Raw genomic sequence first — 18,766 nt, forward strand, 5'->3', positions numbered from 1 at the left:
TCCAGTGTCCAGCCGCCATCACTTACATCAGATGGCAAACAGCCAGCAAAACAGTTCTCCTCCCAATTTACCTCCCACACCAGGTGCACTTAGTGGTCAAGAGTATTTAATTGTCAAATGTACTGAAACGGAACGATGACATTCTTGTCAGTGTAACTGCAGATCAAGATCTGCCCTATGGTTCAGAGAATAACAGAGGTACAGTAATTAAAAAAATAAATATTTCCACTCCTTTGTTTGAGAGGAGCTTTTGAAACCAATGTCTGTGCATAGTTTACATTTAAACGAACCAATGAGTGAAACACTTCTACCTACCAGTGATATCAGACTGCTGACTGTGGTGGCATTAACATCTAAAGTGTTATTTATTAATAGTAAAATGTTATAGTACTCCAACAAGCCTTGCCTTCTATTGAAAAGAGACATAAGAGACTGCGGATGCTGCAATCTTGTACAAAACACAAAGTGCTGGAATGGGTAAACTCTGTGGGTCAGGCAGCATCTCAGTGGGTGGGACCCTTCTTCAGACTCATTGGAGCTGGGGGGAAGAAAGCAGGAAAAGAGACAAAGTCTGGCGAGTGATGAGTAGATATAGGGCAGGGGGAGGTTGATTTGCATATGGATGGAGGAAGTGACAAAGATTAGGGGTGAAAAGGAGACAAGAGGATGTCAGATAAGGAGAGCAGAGGAGACGTAAAATGTAAAGTCAGAGGGAGGGATGTGGGTGGAAAGGGGTAGGGAGAAGAGGAAAGAGGGCAGGAACATGAAAATGAGGGGCTTGGGAATGTAGGAAGGAGGGGACAGGAAAAGGGTGATGGGGGGAGCGAGGTGGGAGATGGTGAGATTACACTGGTGTGAGAGTGAAGGGGCATGAGAGAGAAAGGGGGGATGGGGAGGGGGGAATATTGCTTGAAATTGGACAATTCAGTGTTTATATTGTTGAATTGTAAACTACTCGAATGAAAAAAGAAGTGCTGTTCTCCCAGTTGCGTGTGGCCTCACTCTGACAATGGATCTGGGCCTCTAATGAATAGTTGAATTCCAGGAGCATTCTATTCAGAGCTGCTTTTGTAGCCAAAAAGTTTCTTTACAAAGATGCTCTAACCAAAATATACATTGGAAAACCTGGCCACAGTCAGCTGTCTTTGGTATTCTTTGGATCACTGCAGACTTTTCAGTAGCTCTCTTTTTAAATGTTTGAATTGTATAAGGTACTGATTGAGCAAGGAAAGGTTTTTGCAAATAAATTGGCTTGTAGTAATTGGAAGTTGGGACCACACATTGTGTAACTTTAAATCTACCTATTAATAGCTATTAAAATACAGGGAAAGAGGAAGAAATTGGCAATGCACAGAATTATCACATTTTAGTTTGTTTCCTTAGTGTTGCCAGTTCTAGCTGGATGTTTTCCTGAAAGTTTCATCTCAAGACCTCCCACTTGAAACCACCCAAACCTGCTCGACTGCCTCTTTTTCCAAGTCTTTCTCCAATATTTTCATAACCAATAAACAAAACTGAGAAGTATTTTTACAATGCTCCACTGATTTTTTTTTTCCTGTGTTACAGCCCCATTCTGAAAATTAACCATTAATTTCTTGCAACGGAAATTATAATTCTTTATTCCATTGGTATCAAATACCAGGTGCAAAAATAAATCAGCTGATGGGGATGTAATGTTTAATTGAAATGTATATGATTTATTTGGTGACTGGATGACTTGATACTGGTTACTGCTGAGGATATCATTATACAGTCAATAATACACATTGTTATCTGACCCCAATATTCAAAGGTTATTCCTATCATATTTTTGGGTCCTCATTGAACATTGAGTTCCTATCTGTTTCAATGTTGAAAGGCCTTTGTCACTACTTCTGTCATTCTTTTATAGCAAACTATGGTACATTACAGCATGAGGATTCATCCACTGACATGAAAGATTTGACATAAATAAAATAATGCTTGACTTCCTTGAACTTGTTTTTCTGAAACACTGAAAAAAAATCTTGATTTGTTTATTCACTTATTTCTTCATTAAACAAATATCAAATTAATTATTTCAACTTGAACTTTAAAGATAAAGCTAAAGATGTTTGTTTTTACTTTGTAGAATCTATTAACTACGTAAAATTATGGTAGATAATTCTTCTTTTGGGTATTTTATTACCCAAGGGTGCATGGTGTTTTTATAACGTAAGGTTATAATGAATGTCTGACAATTGCAGTTTGAGGTTAAAAACAAGCATTAAAAAAAATTCTGTTATTGCAGAAAGTATTCAGGAAAATACATTTTAATTAACACTGATAAATAATAAGAGTATCTTCAAAAGAGGTACACCTGAGCTATGGCATTTTGAGAGTTAGAGATATAGGTTATTGTTTAATGTCTTGCTTTGCATTTTTTTTATATTGATGTTCTATTTCGTAAGGATGGGAAGTGATGTTTGACTGCTTTGAATGTGGTCGAAAGGCTTTATTTTTATTAAAGGAGAGAAAAGCAATGATTGGACAGATACATGGATAGGAAAGGCATACAGGGATATGGGCCAATCGCAGGCAAGTAGGGCCAGTTTCAATGGGGCATCTTAGTCAGCATGGGCAAGTTGAACTGAAGGGCCTGTTTCTGTCTGTATGACTTTATGACTGACTGATTGCTCTTTTTGCAGACCCCAGGCAGGCCCAGTCGTCACCACCATGGTCATATGATCAGTCCTATCCACCTTATCTGAGTCAAATAACTTCACCTTCCATTCATTCTACAACTCCTCTCTCCTCTGCCCGTGCCACAGGGCTTCCTGCAATCACTCCTGATGTGCCAAGACGACTTTCAGGTAGACACAATCTCAGGAGTAAACCTCCTTTCTATTTAAAAATTTGAAGGAGGTGGGAGGTGGAGAGGATAAGAGTTAATGAGAATTAAGATCTTTGATGTGATTGCTGGCATTTATGCAGGAAGAAAGCATTGGTACTTTTGTTTGAAATTGTATTTGATAACGTATCTAACATAACTTGTTTCTATATTCTCTTCTTACTGTTGAGTGTGTTTGCTCCTGAACCTTGTGCATTATTTTTTATACTACAGTTTTGGTACCACTTATCCGGATGATTGTAGTTGAATAGCAAGATAATATTTGAAACAGTTCTAAATCATGAAATCATACAGCACAGAAGCAGAACATTTGGCCTCCTGGGTCCATGTGAGCCATCACACATTAATGTCATTTTGTTCTTCCCACATTCCCTTAATTTTCCATGGATCCTATTACCTACACCACACTGTGCCAATGAAACAACCATCCTGCAAAGTTTTAAGAAGTGGAAGGAAACCAGAGCACCTGGGGGCACTCATGCAGTCACAAGGTGGACAAGCACACTTCACACAGACAGCACCAAAGATTAAGATTGAACTAGAGTTTTTGGAACCTAGAAGTTCCTTCGAATGATACCTAATTTTATTCTGAGAAAAGCAATGAAAGTCCTATTGAGTCCTATTTTCCACTGCATCTACGTCCAAACTATTTGAAATTTGAGAGGATTAATTGATAACATATTTTCCACAAAGCTATCTTGTGAATCTGGGGATAACTTGCAACAAGGAGTCTCCCACTGCTCCAGTATAATATACTGGCACTGCCCGACTTACGTAATAGGTGACTTGCGTAAATTAGCTCCTACGTAAGCAATTCATTAAACCCACTGCTTTATTTCTGAGTTGTGTTTCAGTAGTCTTGGTACGTTTCTGCCGTTGTATGCGGCTATTTCCGCAAGCCACTCAGCTGTTCTCGTGGATGCTCCCACGTGGTCTCCGATGCAGAGTCCCCCCCTGGTCACCACATTGAATAATAAATTTACACGTGCACAGTAGCACTTCCGTTTCCAACTGAGGTAACATCTGACTTACGCAAGGGTTTGCAGGATGCAAACCTCACATTAGACGGGGAGCGTCTGTATTGAAGACATAGAAACCTTAGCTTAAAGAGATAAATTATACCTAAGACAATTTCTGGAGTACCCAAGCACAGCCAGTGCCAACACATATCAAATGGAGCTGATTATGTGCAAACCATTGATGAAGTGTTCACGTTCAGGGATAGACAGAGTTGATGTGGACAAGCTTTTCCCTTTGAGAATAGGGAGGATTCAAACAAGAGGACATGACTTCAGAATTAAGGGACAGAAGTTTAGGGGTAATATGAGGGGGAACTTCTTTACGCAGAGAGTGGTAGCGGTGTGGAATGAGCTTCCAGTGGAAGTGGTGGAGGCAGGTTCATTGGTATCATTTAAAAATAAATTGGATAGGCATATGGATGAGATGGGAATGGAGGGTTATGGTAGGAGTGCAGGCAGGTGGGACTAAGGGGAAAAAAATTTGTTCGGCACGGACTTGTAGGGCCGAGATGGCCTGTTTCCATGCTGTAATTATTATATGGTTATATGGTTCTGTTGAATCGTACCTTTTAAGTTGCACGATAAAACCATCGTTGTTGCTGTGTTTTATATTCTGTCGATCTGTGCACTTTTTTTCTCCACTCAATTGTTCTAATGATTTCCTGGCTACTCTTCCATCTTCTGACCTCCATAAGAATGAGAAAATGCAGGGGTTCCCAACCTTTTTCATCCCGTTTACCCCAGGCAACATTAATAGCACATAACAATGTTATTTCACTTATTATGAACCACTAATGACGAACAGATACCAGTATACCATAACCAAACCCAGTCAGTTAATGAGAAAAAATATGTACAAATCCAGATTCAACAAATTTATCCCCTGGGTAGGTGAAATTTACCCCAGGTTGGGAACCCTTGAGCTAATGCAAAACTGCACTCACCATATCCTTACCCGAAAAAGATCTTGCATAACCATCATTGATGATTCATGGAAGGAACTGCAGATGCTGGTTTAAACCGAAGATAGACACAAATTGCTGGAGTAAAGGGCCTGTCCCATTAAAGGGCCTGCCCCATTTGGGCGTCATTTGCTTGTCATTTACACAACATCATTTACACGTCACAACGCACGACGCGTGTGTCGTGATGCACGCATGGTGTGCATTAAGCACGCATGGTGCGTGGTGATGTAGGCAGTGACACGCAGTTGCATGCGGCGCCCCAGGATTTTGGGATTCACAAAATCTTTGCGCACCACCTGTGTGACGAGCAAATGATGCCCAAGTGCGACAGGCCCTTAGCGCGACTTTTCAGCAACTGTCTTCGACCTTCAAGCTCGAGGGCACTCGCCTGAAAAACCTTGAGCTGGATTAACCATCAGCGATGAAACCGCGAGCTGGATCAACTGACTGCACGCGCATACCCAAACACATCGCAAAGGTGGGGGCCAGGGAAAGTGGGGGAGCTCTGTCTGAAATTCACACCCTGTGATGAACAGGAAGGTAAAAGACGGCTGTACAGTGTACGGTAAGTCCTTTAGAGAGCGGGTGGGGGGGGGGGGGGGGGGGGGGGGGGGGGGGGGGGGGGGGGGGGGGGGAGGGGGGGGGGGAGGGGGGGGGGGGGGGAGAGGAGGTGGAGACACTTTTAAGAAGCCAGACAACATAATAAAGTTTAGCGGGTAGGAGTGGAGACACTTTTAAGAAGCCAGACAACTTATAATAAAGTTTAGCGGGTATTTTACATTTCCGGTCGGTTTTCCTTAGTCCTGAAAACTGAGCCAATTAAAATGCCCGGTCAGTGAAGGAGATTGCCTACGGCTACCCTCGACTGCCTATAACTGAATAGCAACCCTGCACCACTGCACTATGAGTTCAAAAGAACCAAGCCAACCAATTTATACTCGTGGAAAATGTTTCGACATGCTGAAAAACTTTCCTCGACCAAACAGGCCGCGAGTATTCGGGAACTTCCCTCGAGCATGAAGGAGAGTTCCAGTGACCTCATAGGACCTCCTAGGACCACGTGTCGACCATGCTGTGAGTTTGAGTCGAGGGCAAACTCTTCTAAACTCGCAGATTAGGCCCCCGCAGTGGGACAGGCCCTTAACTCAGCAGAACAGGCAGCATCTCTGGAGAGAAGGACTGGGCGACGTTTCAGGTAGACCCTTCTTCAGACTAAAAGTCATGGGATGGGAAACAAGAGATGGCGTAGAGAGCTATAGAACAAATGAATTAAAGATATCTAGAAAAGTAACAATGATAAAGGAAACAGGCCATTGTTAGCTGTTTGCTAGGTGAGAACGAAAAACTGGTGTGACTTGGGTGGGAGTGGGATGGAGAGAGAGGGAATACAGAGGTTATTTGAAGTTAGAGAAATCAATCTTCATACCCCTGGGTTGTAAGCTGCCCAAGCGAAATATGAGATGCTGTTCCACAAATTTGCATTTGGCCTCACTCTGACAATGGAGGAGGCCTAGAACAGAAACATCAGTGTGGGAATGGGAAGGAGAGCTAAAGTGTTTAGCAACCAGGAGATTCTGTTTCAGTTTTCAAAATTATCTCGTTTCATTTCTGAAAACATTCTATGGTATTACCTCTTCATATAAATAAATTATTCTACAGCCCTTTAACCCTCTGAAAATTCTGAGTTTATGTATATTCCGCACGGATTAAAGAATATTGGTTATAAGGAGAGGTTTGACAAACTTGGATTGTTTTCTCTGGAACATCAGAGGTTGAGAGAAGACGATAGAATTATTTGAATTTATGAAAGGTATAGATAGGGTAGACAGAACTGTTTTTCTCAAGTTTGAAATGTAAAAGACTAGAGGACACCGCTTTAAGGAGAGAGGAGCAACGTTTAAAGGAGGTGTGCGGGACATGTGTTTTTTTAAACACAGACAGTGGTGGGTACCTAGAAAGCGATGCTAGGAATGGTGATGGAAGCAGATATGACAGGAGCATTTAAGGAGCTATTTCTCTAAGTAGAGAGAATACAGATTTGGAGGGACTTCTTAAAGAAGTTTTGATGAGCTGCTGCAGTACATTTGTAGATGACAAGTGGTACGCACTGTAGCCAAAACATTCTATGGAGGATGTGAATATTTAGCTTGGCAGTGAAGTGAGTGAGCTGTTTTATCTTAGATGACCTTGAATGTTGTTGAGTGCATTAATTTGGACAAGTGGACAGTATTCCATCATTCTCTTAAGTTATGCCCATTCAATTGTGGGACACATGAAAATAGGAATGAGTTGAACACTTGCCGCATCAAACCTGCCCCGCCATTTATTAGCCTTCTGTGCCAGCTCCCTATTGCCTTCTAATATCCCAATCTTCCAAAAATGTGTCTACCTCCATTGTAAATACTTCTAATGATCTAGCTTCCATGAATCTCTGGGATAGAGAATTCCAGAGATTCACTACAGTCTATAGGAAGAAACCTTTATCGAAAGGTTTATAGAGTCAAGATAATGCATTCTCAATAGAATATTCTGGTCTCTAACCCACCTATTATTTATGAGGCTGGTTCAGTCAACAGTGGTATGATTTGTACTCAGTAATGATAAAGCCATTGACTGCTAAAGGAAGTTGGTGAGATGGACTTTTGTTAATGCTGTGCATTGTCTGCTACTTGGGTAGATTAAATAATACATGCCTAAATATGTCAAGTTTTGCTGCATGCAGCCACATATCCCTCCATTGTTTGGGGAGTAATAAATTAAACTGATTATAATGGACATACAATGGACTCATTCCATTTCTAATTTTATGATGGAGAGAAGGTCATTGATGAAGTGGTTGAAAATAACCTTGGAGGAACTCACACAGTAACATCTTGGTAACCAACTTTGTCCTCCTTTGTTTCAGCTACACAAATGCACAGGCAGCACATATGTTGCTTTCACTGGCTCAGAACGTTAATAAGCCAAATTGATCCTTGCACCCATTTCCAGGCACTAACATTTAGTCTTTGCTATCTTTTGAGACTAGTTCAGTCTGGTCTTTTTAGAAAGTATCTGTTTTACAGAATTCCTTGAAGGAACTGGTACATTTACAAAGTTTCTAAGATGATGAGCTACATGATTTCTATTGCAGGACACTATTACAATTACAAAGGTATTTGCTCAATGTTAAATTACTAAAGAAAATGTATGATATATTTTTTTGTGCAAATATAAGAAAAGCCAGTGATGCAAAAAGCAACAGTTTCCATGAAACTCTGCCTCCTACTATATTAATTCTTTGGTCATGATTCAAATAATATTTAAAGACATCCTGTGTTGAGAAGAAAAAAGTTCTCGTTCTTCTTGCCAATCATACTTCCTGTTTACAGCGCACATGGGGAGAGTGAATGAGGACAGGATTGGGTTACCTGTAATTGAATAGTCAGACCCAACTCAATGTAAAATAGGAACAATGACTGCTTGGGTGAAGCAAAATAGTACCGGCAAGAATTTAATCTTAGCAAAGGAACAAAGGCCTTTTTGGATGGAGTTGGTGGCAGGAGTGGTGGGGTGTGGGTGGGTGTGGGGAAGAAGGTGAAAGAAAATTGCTAAGTTAGGATTAAGTAGATGCAAAAATTGTTGAGAATCATAATAAAGCAGTGGTTACTATTTCAGATTATACCTTAAGTGCTTTTTAAGACTCATAGAAACCTACCGCACAGAAACAAGTCATTCAGCTCACCCAGTCAGTGCCGGCCACCTGGTATTTATCTGCACCTAACTAACCTTCATCGCTCGGCCTGTAAACTTTGCGGGTGCTCATCTGCCTTTGTAAGAGGCCTTGTCTCTAGCACCCCTTCAGGTAAAATGTTCTAGATTTCAACCACTGGGTGGAAAAAAAATTATTCTCAAATCTCCTCTAAATCTCCCATTGCACATCCTCTGGTTATGGCCACCTCTACAATAGGGCCACCTCTACAATAGGGCCTTGTATCTGCCCCATCTACCCCACTGAAAATGTTGTAAACCTCAATTAGACCCTCCTCTGCTCTACCGTCCTTCCCATAAGCATGGTGACCGGAGCTACACACAATACTCCAGCTGTGGACTAAGTAACCCTCTTAGCCCTCTCTCTCTCCGTCCGTCCCTCCCCCACCTAGTCATCGTACTAGTTTCACTGTCATCCTATTGAGTTTCATTGTCTGTATAACTCGTTATCACCTCACCCACAACCAACAATGGACCATTGTGGGCTCCACATTTTTATCATTGTTACTTTTTTGCATATCATTCATTCATTTGTTCTATAGCTCTCTATATAAACCATTTATATATTTTCCTTTCCCCTGACTCTCAGTCCCGAGATGTCACAAATGTACTTTTCTCCAGACATGCTGCCTGACCCGCGGAGTTACTCCAGCTTTTCGTGTCTATCTTTGGTTTAAACAAGCATCTTCAGTTCCTTCCTACACAGTTGATATTTTATGAAGTTGACCATAACCGACGTATGCTTATATTCTATTTTTAACCATATTGCTGCTTTCAGAAATGCTTCAGGTCTCTCTGATTACCGAAGTGTCTATGTCCTTCTGTACTTCCTACAGTTCTAACATTTCTTCTGCATACCTTAGCCTTATGTATCCTCACAAATTGCATCACCTCACATTTTTGAGAATTAAATTCCATCTGCATTTCTCTGCCTATCTTACCAACTTATCAATATCATTCTGGAACCAATGGCCAGCAAGGAATTTACATCCTTTACTAATCACATTTACATCGGATCATTAATATAGACAAGAATACAGCAAGGGTCTCAGCACAGAGCCCCTGTCACAGGCTTTTAATTTGAAAAACAGCTCTTGGACAACATTCTTTGCCTTCCATCACCAGACCAACTTTGGATTTGATTGGTCAAATTTCCCTGAATCTCTTGGAAACAACTTTTCAATCAATATCTAACATGGGACTTTGTCAAGGGGGTTAACCGAAATCCATTTATATGAATTAAACTATTTACATCAACACTTGGTATTCTCCAAAATAAAATAAAAATAGTCAGAGAGAATAGGATCTCCCCTTAATAAAGCTCTGTTGATGGCCTTGTGTTAATCTCTATCCCTCCAAGTGCAGATTAATCCTGTACGTTAGAACTTTTTCCAATGGTAATGGTAATATTAGACTCACCAGCTGATAATTATCTGGTTTATTCCTACTGTCCTTCTTGAATAAAGGTACTACATATGTTGTCCTTCAGTCATCTGGCACCTCTTTCGTGACTGAAGAAGATTTGAAACTTTCTGGCAGGGCTCTTGCAATCTCGCCTCTTGCTTCCCGCAACAGCCTGAGATCCATCTCATTTGGTCCAGGAGAGTTTTATGTCCATAAGAACATCACATAACTCCTTGTTCTTATTGGTAATTTATTCCAGAATTCTCCCATGCCCTCACTCAATTTCCTCATTAAAATTTCATTCATCTTCGTGAAAACAAATGAGAATCATTAATTTAACACCTCACATGCATTCTTTGGTTCCACAGAGAGATTGCCTCTTTGGGCCCTAATAGGACTGGCTACCCCTCTCACCTTTAATATATTTATAAAATACTTCCTAATTATTTTTTCAATTACCCCCAAACAATTCCTGTAGACCTCTTCTGTTTTCACTTCTCCACACCATCCTTAGCTACCTTCCTTAGTTTAATCAGAAATTTAGAAAATAATCAGTTCATTGAGATGAGCTGTTAGCAGTGTTATGGTTAAGATATTACCATGCAGGAGTTAATTTGCTCCAAGGGAACAGAAATCGAAAATCTAAACCATTTTCCGTTTGCAACTGTATTTTCCCTGTTTATGAAGTAGATGTTAGTTCCTGCAAAGCAATTACTTTTCCCCTTGGTCACATATTGCACAAATCACCCGCTGTTTAACATATTGCAGGAATTCAACTGTTTCAAGAATATAGTAATTTTATAAAATGTCTAAACTAATAACATATTTTTTCAGCAGACTTTTTAAATAATCAACAGCATGTAGGGACGTGCAGAATAATCAAACTGATATTTCTTTGAAATTAATGATTCAGGAAACCCCTAACAAGTGGCAAACTTCCCTAATAAATATGCCTGTTTCTTAATAGATCAAACTTTAAATTTCTCTTTTTCATTCCAATTCCTAATCAATTGTGATGTGTGATACTGCATTGTGCTCCTATTATTGGACAAAGATGTTTGGGGCCTATTTGCAAATTTAACAGCACTATTCGGCTTACTACAGATTCTGAAGACCAAGATTAGGTCCTGAGTGGGATGAGAAAAGATTTAATTGCTCTTATTCCACATTTCTTGACATATCTCATAATTGGTTGCTCTTTCTATCTAAACAAAAATGTTACATTTTTTGATATATTATTCAGATTCAGATTCAACTTTAATTGTCATTGTCAGTGTGCAGTACAGAGACAACAAAATGCAGTTAGCATCTCCCTGGAAGAGCGACATAGATTATGATTTCAATAAATAAATCTATTTACATGCATACAGTCATAGTGTTTTTCCTGTGGGAAGAGTGTCCGGGGGGGGGGGGTGATTGGCAGTCACCGAGGTAAATTGTTGAGTAGTGTGACAGCCACAGGGAAGAAGCTGTTTCTGGACCTGCTGGTCCGGCAACGGAGAGACCTGTAGCGCCTCCCGGATGGTAGGAGGGTAAACAGTCCATGGTTGGGGTGAGAGTAGTCCTTGGCGATGCTGAGCGCCCTTTGCAGACAACGCTTGCTTTGGACAGACTCAATGGAGGGGAGCGAGGAACCGGTGATGCAATTGGGCAATTTTCACCACCTTCTGCAGTGCTTTCCGGTCGAAAACAGAGCAGTTGCCATACCATACTGTGATACAGTTGGTAAGGATGCTCTCGATGGTGCAGCGGTAGAAGTTCACCAGAATATGAGGAGACATAGACATAGACACAATTATAGACATCAACTGTTGAATTACAACATTTAAATAACATTTTTAATGCAAGCACATTTGAGAATGAAGGATTTTACTTTTAGTTTAGAGATACAGCGCGTAAACAGGCCCTTCGGCCCACCGAGTCCGTGCTGACCAGCAATCCCTGTACACCAGCACTATCTTACACAATAGGAATAATTTACAATTTTTACTGAAGCTAATTTACCTACAAACATGTACGTCTTTGGAATGTGGGAGGAAACCAGACCACCTGGGGAAAACCGATGCTGTCAAGGGGATAAGGTACAAGACAGCATCCATAGTCAGGATCGAACCCGGGTCTCTGGCGCTGAAAGGCAGCAACTCTATCGCTGCGCCACCATCGCACCCTCTAATATCTCAAGTGCGTGATTACTGTCGTCTCAGAAGCCCATAATCCTCTGCTAAGGAGTGAACCCACTGAAAGTTGACTTGAAGTCATAATTCAAGGCACAGTGGGATTCTTGAGCTATCCAGTCCAGAGATACTGAGTGTGAAGAGTGTTTGCCTACACCCAGAGACTGCCCACAGAGAAGGACTGTAATTGACAAGGGATCAAACTGACATCAGCCGCTCTGGGGTAGCAAAAGGAAATCCAAGAAATCAGATTGTCCACTGCCTTTGCCAGATATGGGTTGCACAGTCCACATGCAGAAGTGTAGAAATCCAGATGAGTAACAAATGCAAGCAACCAAAGGTTCAGTTCTCAGGCGCAGGGCATCAGAAGGATCTGAAAGTGGTTCTTCTGTTCTCTTAATTAGGTATGATGGTGGTAGGAGTTAAATCCATTGCACTCATTCTATAACAGACCTTTGACAGAGTGCGAGAATTTCCAGGTTAAACCTGCAAGTGAGTCTCACTTCCAGTGAAAATATTCAACAGATTTTATCATGGTTTCTATTTTTTTTTCATTTCTATGAAATAACAAAATAAACATTATTTTTCATGTTTTCTTTCATCATGTTTTCTATGACATAACCAAATAAACATTCTTTTAACATGAGAATATTTTTTCAATGGGGCAAAACTTTCTTTCTTTCTTTCTGCTTTTATAAAAAGATTATTCAGAAGTCTTTTGAGAGTAATTAGGTTTTATTGCAACTTATGAGACGAGTTGAAAGAATCAGAACTTTCAATTTGTTCTTGGGATTCGCTTTTTTAAAAATTGGTTTTGAGAATGAGATGAAAAGCATTTTTACATTTTTTATATTGAAATAAAAGCAGATGAGAGAAAATTAATCCACAACAGCTGTTGTATTTGAATTGCATGTTATATTTAGAATTTGTTTGGCTCAGTACTATCTTTAAAATATTTGAATAAAATTGCATGCAGCATTTTGATTTGAATCTTTAATATGCCTCCTGTTGAGTGCCACAAATCTCTTCTGTTCTACACAGAATAAATTAGATCCATTTGAGAAATAGTGACATAAGCAAATTTATTCGATTAATTACTAATCCAACATATGTAAATTGGGAGTAACTCAATACTATTACAGATACCCTTTCAGTTTATATGACACGTATTTACAGATAAGTGGGAAAATAGTGGTAATGCAACCACAGAAATCCCACATACACAGATCATTCACTCTGGAGTAACCATGACCTAAGGCAGAAAAGCAAAGAACAAAACTGAATTAAACAAACACAAGTGAAATAAACCGGTGCAAAAGTAAATCGCGATCCCTCCCTCTCTCTGTTTGTCTCGCAGTTGTGTGTATATAAAAACAATAGATTGCAGGCAGCAACCTAAGCTTCAATGATAAATAAACCAAGAGATCCTTACTTCAGTTATTTATAATTATCTTGTGCATCTCTTTAAATTCATTACATAAAATTAGTGGTTTATAATATAATTGGATTTAACATTAGTTTTTATGATGGCTTTATTCCCAAGCCCCTACTAAAATCTTTGTTTTTATGTGGTGCTGTTTAAGTGTGAGAAAATATGTGGAAGCGAGGCAGCTTCATTGAGACATAATCAGCAGTTAATAACAGCCTGTGTAATTTGACATGTTATGTTAATAGGTAACAGTATACAGGAGGCATACATTGTTATGGCATTTATTGCATCAACATTTGACTTGCCTTCAGGCAGGTTGAATGTTCCTTTTCATAATCCTTGAATGTAGCTTCCATTGAAAACTACATCCTCAGGTATAATGTATGTCAGACCCAGTTTTATTGCTGCAATCCATTTTTCTTTGTAACGAGTATACCTGGGCAAAGGGCAACCACAATAAAGTTTTTAATGTGCCACAAAGCAGGAAGTTTTATTTTGCTTTAACTGAACAACAAAACAGCCATGATTCAAGACAGAGAATACTGAATGCCAATTATATTTCAATGCTGATGCTTTGCTTTCGAATTGCAACACACTCAATTGAGATACTTCCAGGCCTTTCATTTCTGTAGGCATTACCATGTGTTCTGCCCTTCACGCATTGTAAGAAAAAAAAATGTCATGAAATTTATAATACATTTTATTTCTTTAATTTTAAGGGTGTGGGTATCATTGACAAGATTAGCATTCCGAATTGCCCTTGAGAAGGTAGTAATGAGACAACCTCCAGAATCACTGCAGTCATTCTTTTGAAGTTACTCCCAGAGAACTACTAGGTAGGACATCTCAGGGTTTAGACTCAATATCGCTAAAGGAACAGCATTGTATTTCCAAGTGGGACGGCGTGTGACTTGGAGGTGACTGCATGTTTATGTTCCTGTGTGCCTGCTGCCCTTTTGCTTTGTAGTGGATGTCTCAGATTTGGGAGACACAAAATGCTGGAGTAACTCAGCGGGTGAGGGAGCATATCTGGAGAGAAGGAATGGGCGATGTTTCGGGTCGAGACCCTTCTTCAGACATAAATTTGGAAGATGCAGACTAAATAGCCTATGCAAGTATCGTCAGTAGGTTTCAAAGACGCAACACTGGAGCTACGATGCATTGGTGGTGGAGAAGAGAAATATTTAGTGTGGTGGATAGATGTCATTCAAGTGAACCACTTTTCCATGGGCAGTGTCAAGCTTCTTGTGTGTTATTAATGCAATGCTTGACCCAGCAAATGACAGTATTCCATCATGCCCATCAAGCATTCCATCAGCTTGTGTTTGGCAGAAAGGCTTGGGTCTCAGGAGTTGAACCACCTACGACAAGATATCTAGTCTCTGGTAGCCTTTGTCCAGCTGGTCCAGTTAGGGTGTTGAGGAACTGCAGATGCTGGTTTAAAACGACGACAGACAGTTAAAGCTGGAGTAACTCAGCAGGTCAGACAGAATCTCTGGAGAAAAGGAATAGGTGAAGTTTCGGGTTGAGACCCTTCCTCAGACCAGTTAGGTTGTTAGGATATTGATCATGGGTTTCTCAGTAAATGCAATGCTCTTAAATACCAAGGATAGGTAGTTTGAATCTCTGCTAGAAATTATTACACAAATATTACTGCCAGTTATTGGCCCTTGCCTGAATGTTGTCTATGTCTCATTGCATGCAAACTAGGCATTTGTTTAGTGCCAATCTGCATCACAGTGTTGAGGAAATCACATCGTAAACTCTAAATGCAGCATTATAATTTGAAAACTTACAATTGTAAAAAAAATGGTTATGTTGGAGTTGAATTTTCAAAGGGGTTTTCCAAATCTACCCTGAAACTGTGCAGCTAAACACAATTAAAGTTTGTCTTGCATACAAAAATGATTCTTGATTTTCCTGATTAAAATAGTCATTCAGCCATGAAACCGACCCTTTGGCCTAACTCATCTCTGTGGACCAAGATGCCGTTCTAAGCTAGTCCCATTTGCCCATGTTCGACCCATATCCCTCTATATGTATACCTGTCCAAATGAATTTAAAATGTTGTTATTATACCTGCCTCAATAACTTCCTCTAGCAGCCCATTCCACATCCATACCACGCTCAGTGTGAGAAAGCTGCCCCTCAGGTTTTTGTTAAATCTTTCTCCTCTACCTTAAACCTAAGCCCTCTCGTTCTTGATTCCCCTGGGAAAAAAATCTATGTGCATTCATCCTGTCTATGCTCCACACGACTTTATACACCTCGAAAAGACCATCATTTGGTCTCCAACATTCCAAGGAATAAAGTCCTAGAATGCCCAGCCTCTCCCTATAACTCAGGGCCTTGAGCCCTGGCAACATTCTCGTAAATCCTTTCTGTATTCTTTCCAGTTTAATTGCATATTTCCTTTAACAGTGACCAAAACTGTACATCTATACATAAGTTAAACTTTAATCTTGTGCTCTTCCAGTTTGTGTGGTTTTTCTATTTGCGCAAAAACAGTACATGATAGCACTATGAATTTTTGTCACCTTACTCACCATTCTCCTGTGCTGCAAATGCAACAAGTTTTGTTCCAATTGATGGAATATTTTAAAAGTTATTAAGGTTTAAAAATCTTAAAAACTGCACATGCGCAGATTGGTCTCTTCTCCTCTCAGTCAGCACCCTGGAGATTGGTCTCCTGTCAGTCAATGCCGTGGCCGGGACAGCGACGCCCCTTCCTGCACCACGATCTCTCCCGCCTCATTCATAAACTCCCCCCGTCCCCTCCTCGCAGTAACTTGTCTACTGTCTCCCCCACCACCGGCGGCGGTGGCCGCGGGGGGGGGGGGGTTCAGTGGAAGCCCTGGTCCCATCTCTCTCTCCCTAACTCACCCCTCTCCCCCGCCCGCCCTCTGTGGCAATGGCGGTCCCGTCTACCCATCCCCCCGGGTGAATGGCTGCGACCGTCCGTCTCCTCCGCCACCGCCGCTGCGGTAACTCACCCTCACGGCCCTTTCGGAGGAGATCTCCACCAGCTCATCGAGACTCATAGTGCCCACTGTGACGAACACCGACTCCATTCCTTCCCCCCCCTGCAGCAGCAGCAGCAGCGAGCAGGCAGGCGGGTGGGCAGGGCGGGTGAGTGGGGCGGGGGCGGGGATGGGCCGAGGGGGCAGCAGCAGGTGGGCAGGGCGGGGACGAGCCGAGCAGCAGCAGAGGGCGGTCAGGCAGTACAGGGATGGGCCGAACAGCGGCTGAGCCGGAGTCGGCAGGGGGAGGGAGGGAGAGTCTGTTACAGAGTGGCCGAGCAGTTTGCGTAACACACACACACACACACACACACACACACACACACACACACACACACACACGATGCAAACTGGTCCAATCGTCAAGTCATGGGATCCACAACCACAGCTAACAATGAATGACCGGCAGGAAGGAATGGGATCCCGATGCTGCTTTATATGGAGGGATGCTGGTATGGAGGGAGTGACTGATGGTAGAGGGAGGGAGAGGAGAGGGAGGTAGATGTGAAGGAGGGATTGGGGGAGGGTAGGGGAAAGATCCTGGGTAGGTGAGGAAGGAGAGTGGGGGGATTGAGGGAAACGAGGGGGTAGGAAAAAAGGGGGGGGGAAGTGCGGGAGGGGAGGAGGAGAGAGTGGGGAGGAGGGGGAATAGAGGCAGTGGGTGAGGGAGGTAGGGAGTGGGGAATAGAGGGAGAGGGGGCCGTGGGGGGGTAGGGGGGATGTGAGGAGTGGGGGATAGAGGGATAGAAGTGGGTAGGGAGGGGAGAGGAGTTATGAAGGGAGGGAGTGACTGAGGGTAGTGGAAAGGATAGGGAGGGAGAGGTGAGGGAGGGATTGGGGAGGGGAGGGGAGGAGGTGAGGGGAAAGAAGAGGGAGGGTGAAGAGGAGGGGGAGGGAGTACTGGGGGATGAGGGGAAATCAGTTGCGCCTACACAGTTTGGGGCTATGCATTACCATATAACCATATAACAATTACAGCACGGAAACAGGCCATCTCGACCCTACAAGTCCGTGCTGAACACATATTCTCCCCTAGTCCCATATACCTGTGCTCAGACCATAACCCTCCATTCCCTTCCCGTCCATATAACTATCTAATTTATTTTTAAATGATAAAAACGAACCTGCCTCCACCACCTTCACTGGAAGCTCATTCCACACAGCCACCACTCTCTGAGTAAAGAAGTTCCCCCTCATGTTACCCCTAAACTTCAGTCCCTTAATTCTCAGGTCATGTCCCCTTGTTTGAATCTTCCCTACTCTCAGTGGGAAAAGCTTTTCCACGTCAACTCTGTCTATCCCTCTCATCATTTTAAAAACCTCTATCAAGTCCCCCCTTAACCTTCTGCGCTCCAAAGAATAATGCCCTAACTTGTTCAACCTTTCTCTGTAACTTAGTTGCTGAAACCCAGGCAACATTCTAGTAAATCTCCTCTGTACTCTCTCTATTTTGTTGACATCCTTCCTATAATTGGGCGACCAAAATTGTACACCATACTCCAGAATTGGACTCACCAATAGTGGTGGAATATTGCATTGGGGGAACGGGTGCCTGGTGGAATATTGCATTGGGGGAAGCAGACCCAACAGGTCTGCACTTAGTTTAGTAATATACTAAATATTACTATTAATAATAACCGCAACATAACATCCCAAATGTATACTCAGTGTCCTTACTGATAAAAACCAGCACGCCCTAAACCACCTCAACACCCCATCCGCTTGTGACGTCACTTTCGGAGAACAGTGTACTTGTACTCCAAGGTCTCTTTGTTCCACAACACTCCCCGGGGTCTTACCATTCACTGTGAAAGTAGCACCTGGGTTTGAGTACCCAAAAGGTAACACCATGTATATAACCAAATTAAACTCAATTTGCCAGTGCTCCTTCCTCTTACCCAGCTGATCAAGATCCTGTAATTCTTGATAACCTTCTTCACCGTTTAGTGTCATTTGCAAAATTGCTAATCATGCTTTGCATATTCTGATCCAAATCCTTGACATGGATGGCAGACAACAATGACCCCTGAGACGCACCACTAATCACAGGCCTCCACAGCAGGAACAAGTCTGGCTCCCAGTCCTCTGACAGTGCCCCATTTGGCTGGCCTCCAGGTCGAGGTAATGGCCGATCGG

At 41.9% G+C, this 18,766-nt stretch overlaps 1 protein-coding gene across 1 annotated transcript in view; it reads left to right on the forward strand.

Annotated features, from left to right (window-relative positions):
* Positions 1 to 18,766, forward strand: part of runx2a (RUNX family transcription factor 2a) — an 81,828-nt gene that overhangs the window by 47,040 nt on the left and 16,022 nt on the right. The window contains exon 5 of the mRNA XM_055635556.1: positions 2,667 to 2,831. Within this exon, the coding sequence (XP_055491531.1) occupies positions 2,667 to 2,831 (165 nt within the window). The remainder of the gene's footprint in view (positions 1 to 2,666; positions 2,832 to 18,766) is intronic.

This window comes from Leucoraja erinacea, chromosome 5, assembly GCF_028641065.1.
Source record: "Leucoraja erinacea ecotype New England chromosome 5, Leri_hhj_1, whole genome shotgun sequence".
NCBI classification, from domain to species: domain Eukaryota; kingdom Metazoa; phylum Chordata; class Chondrichthyes; order Rajiformes; family Rajidae; genus Leucoraja; species Leucoraja erinaceus.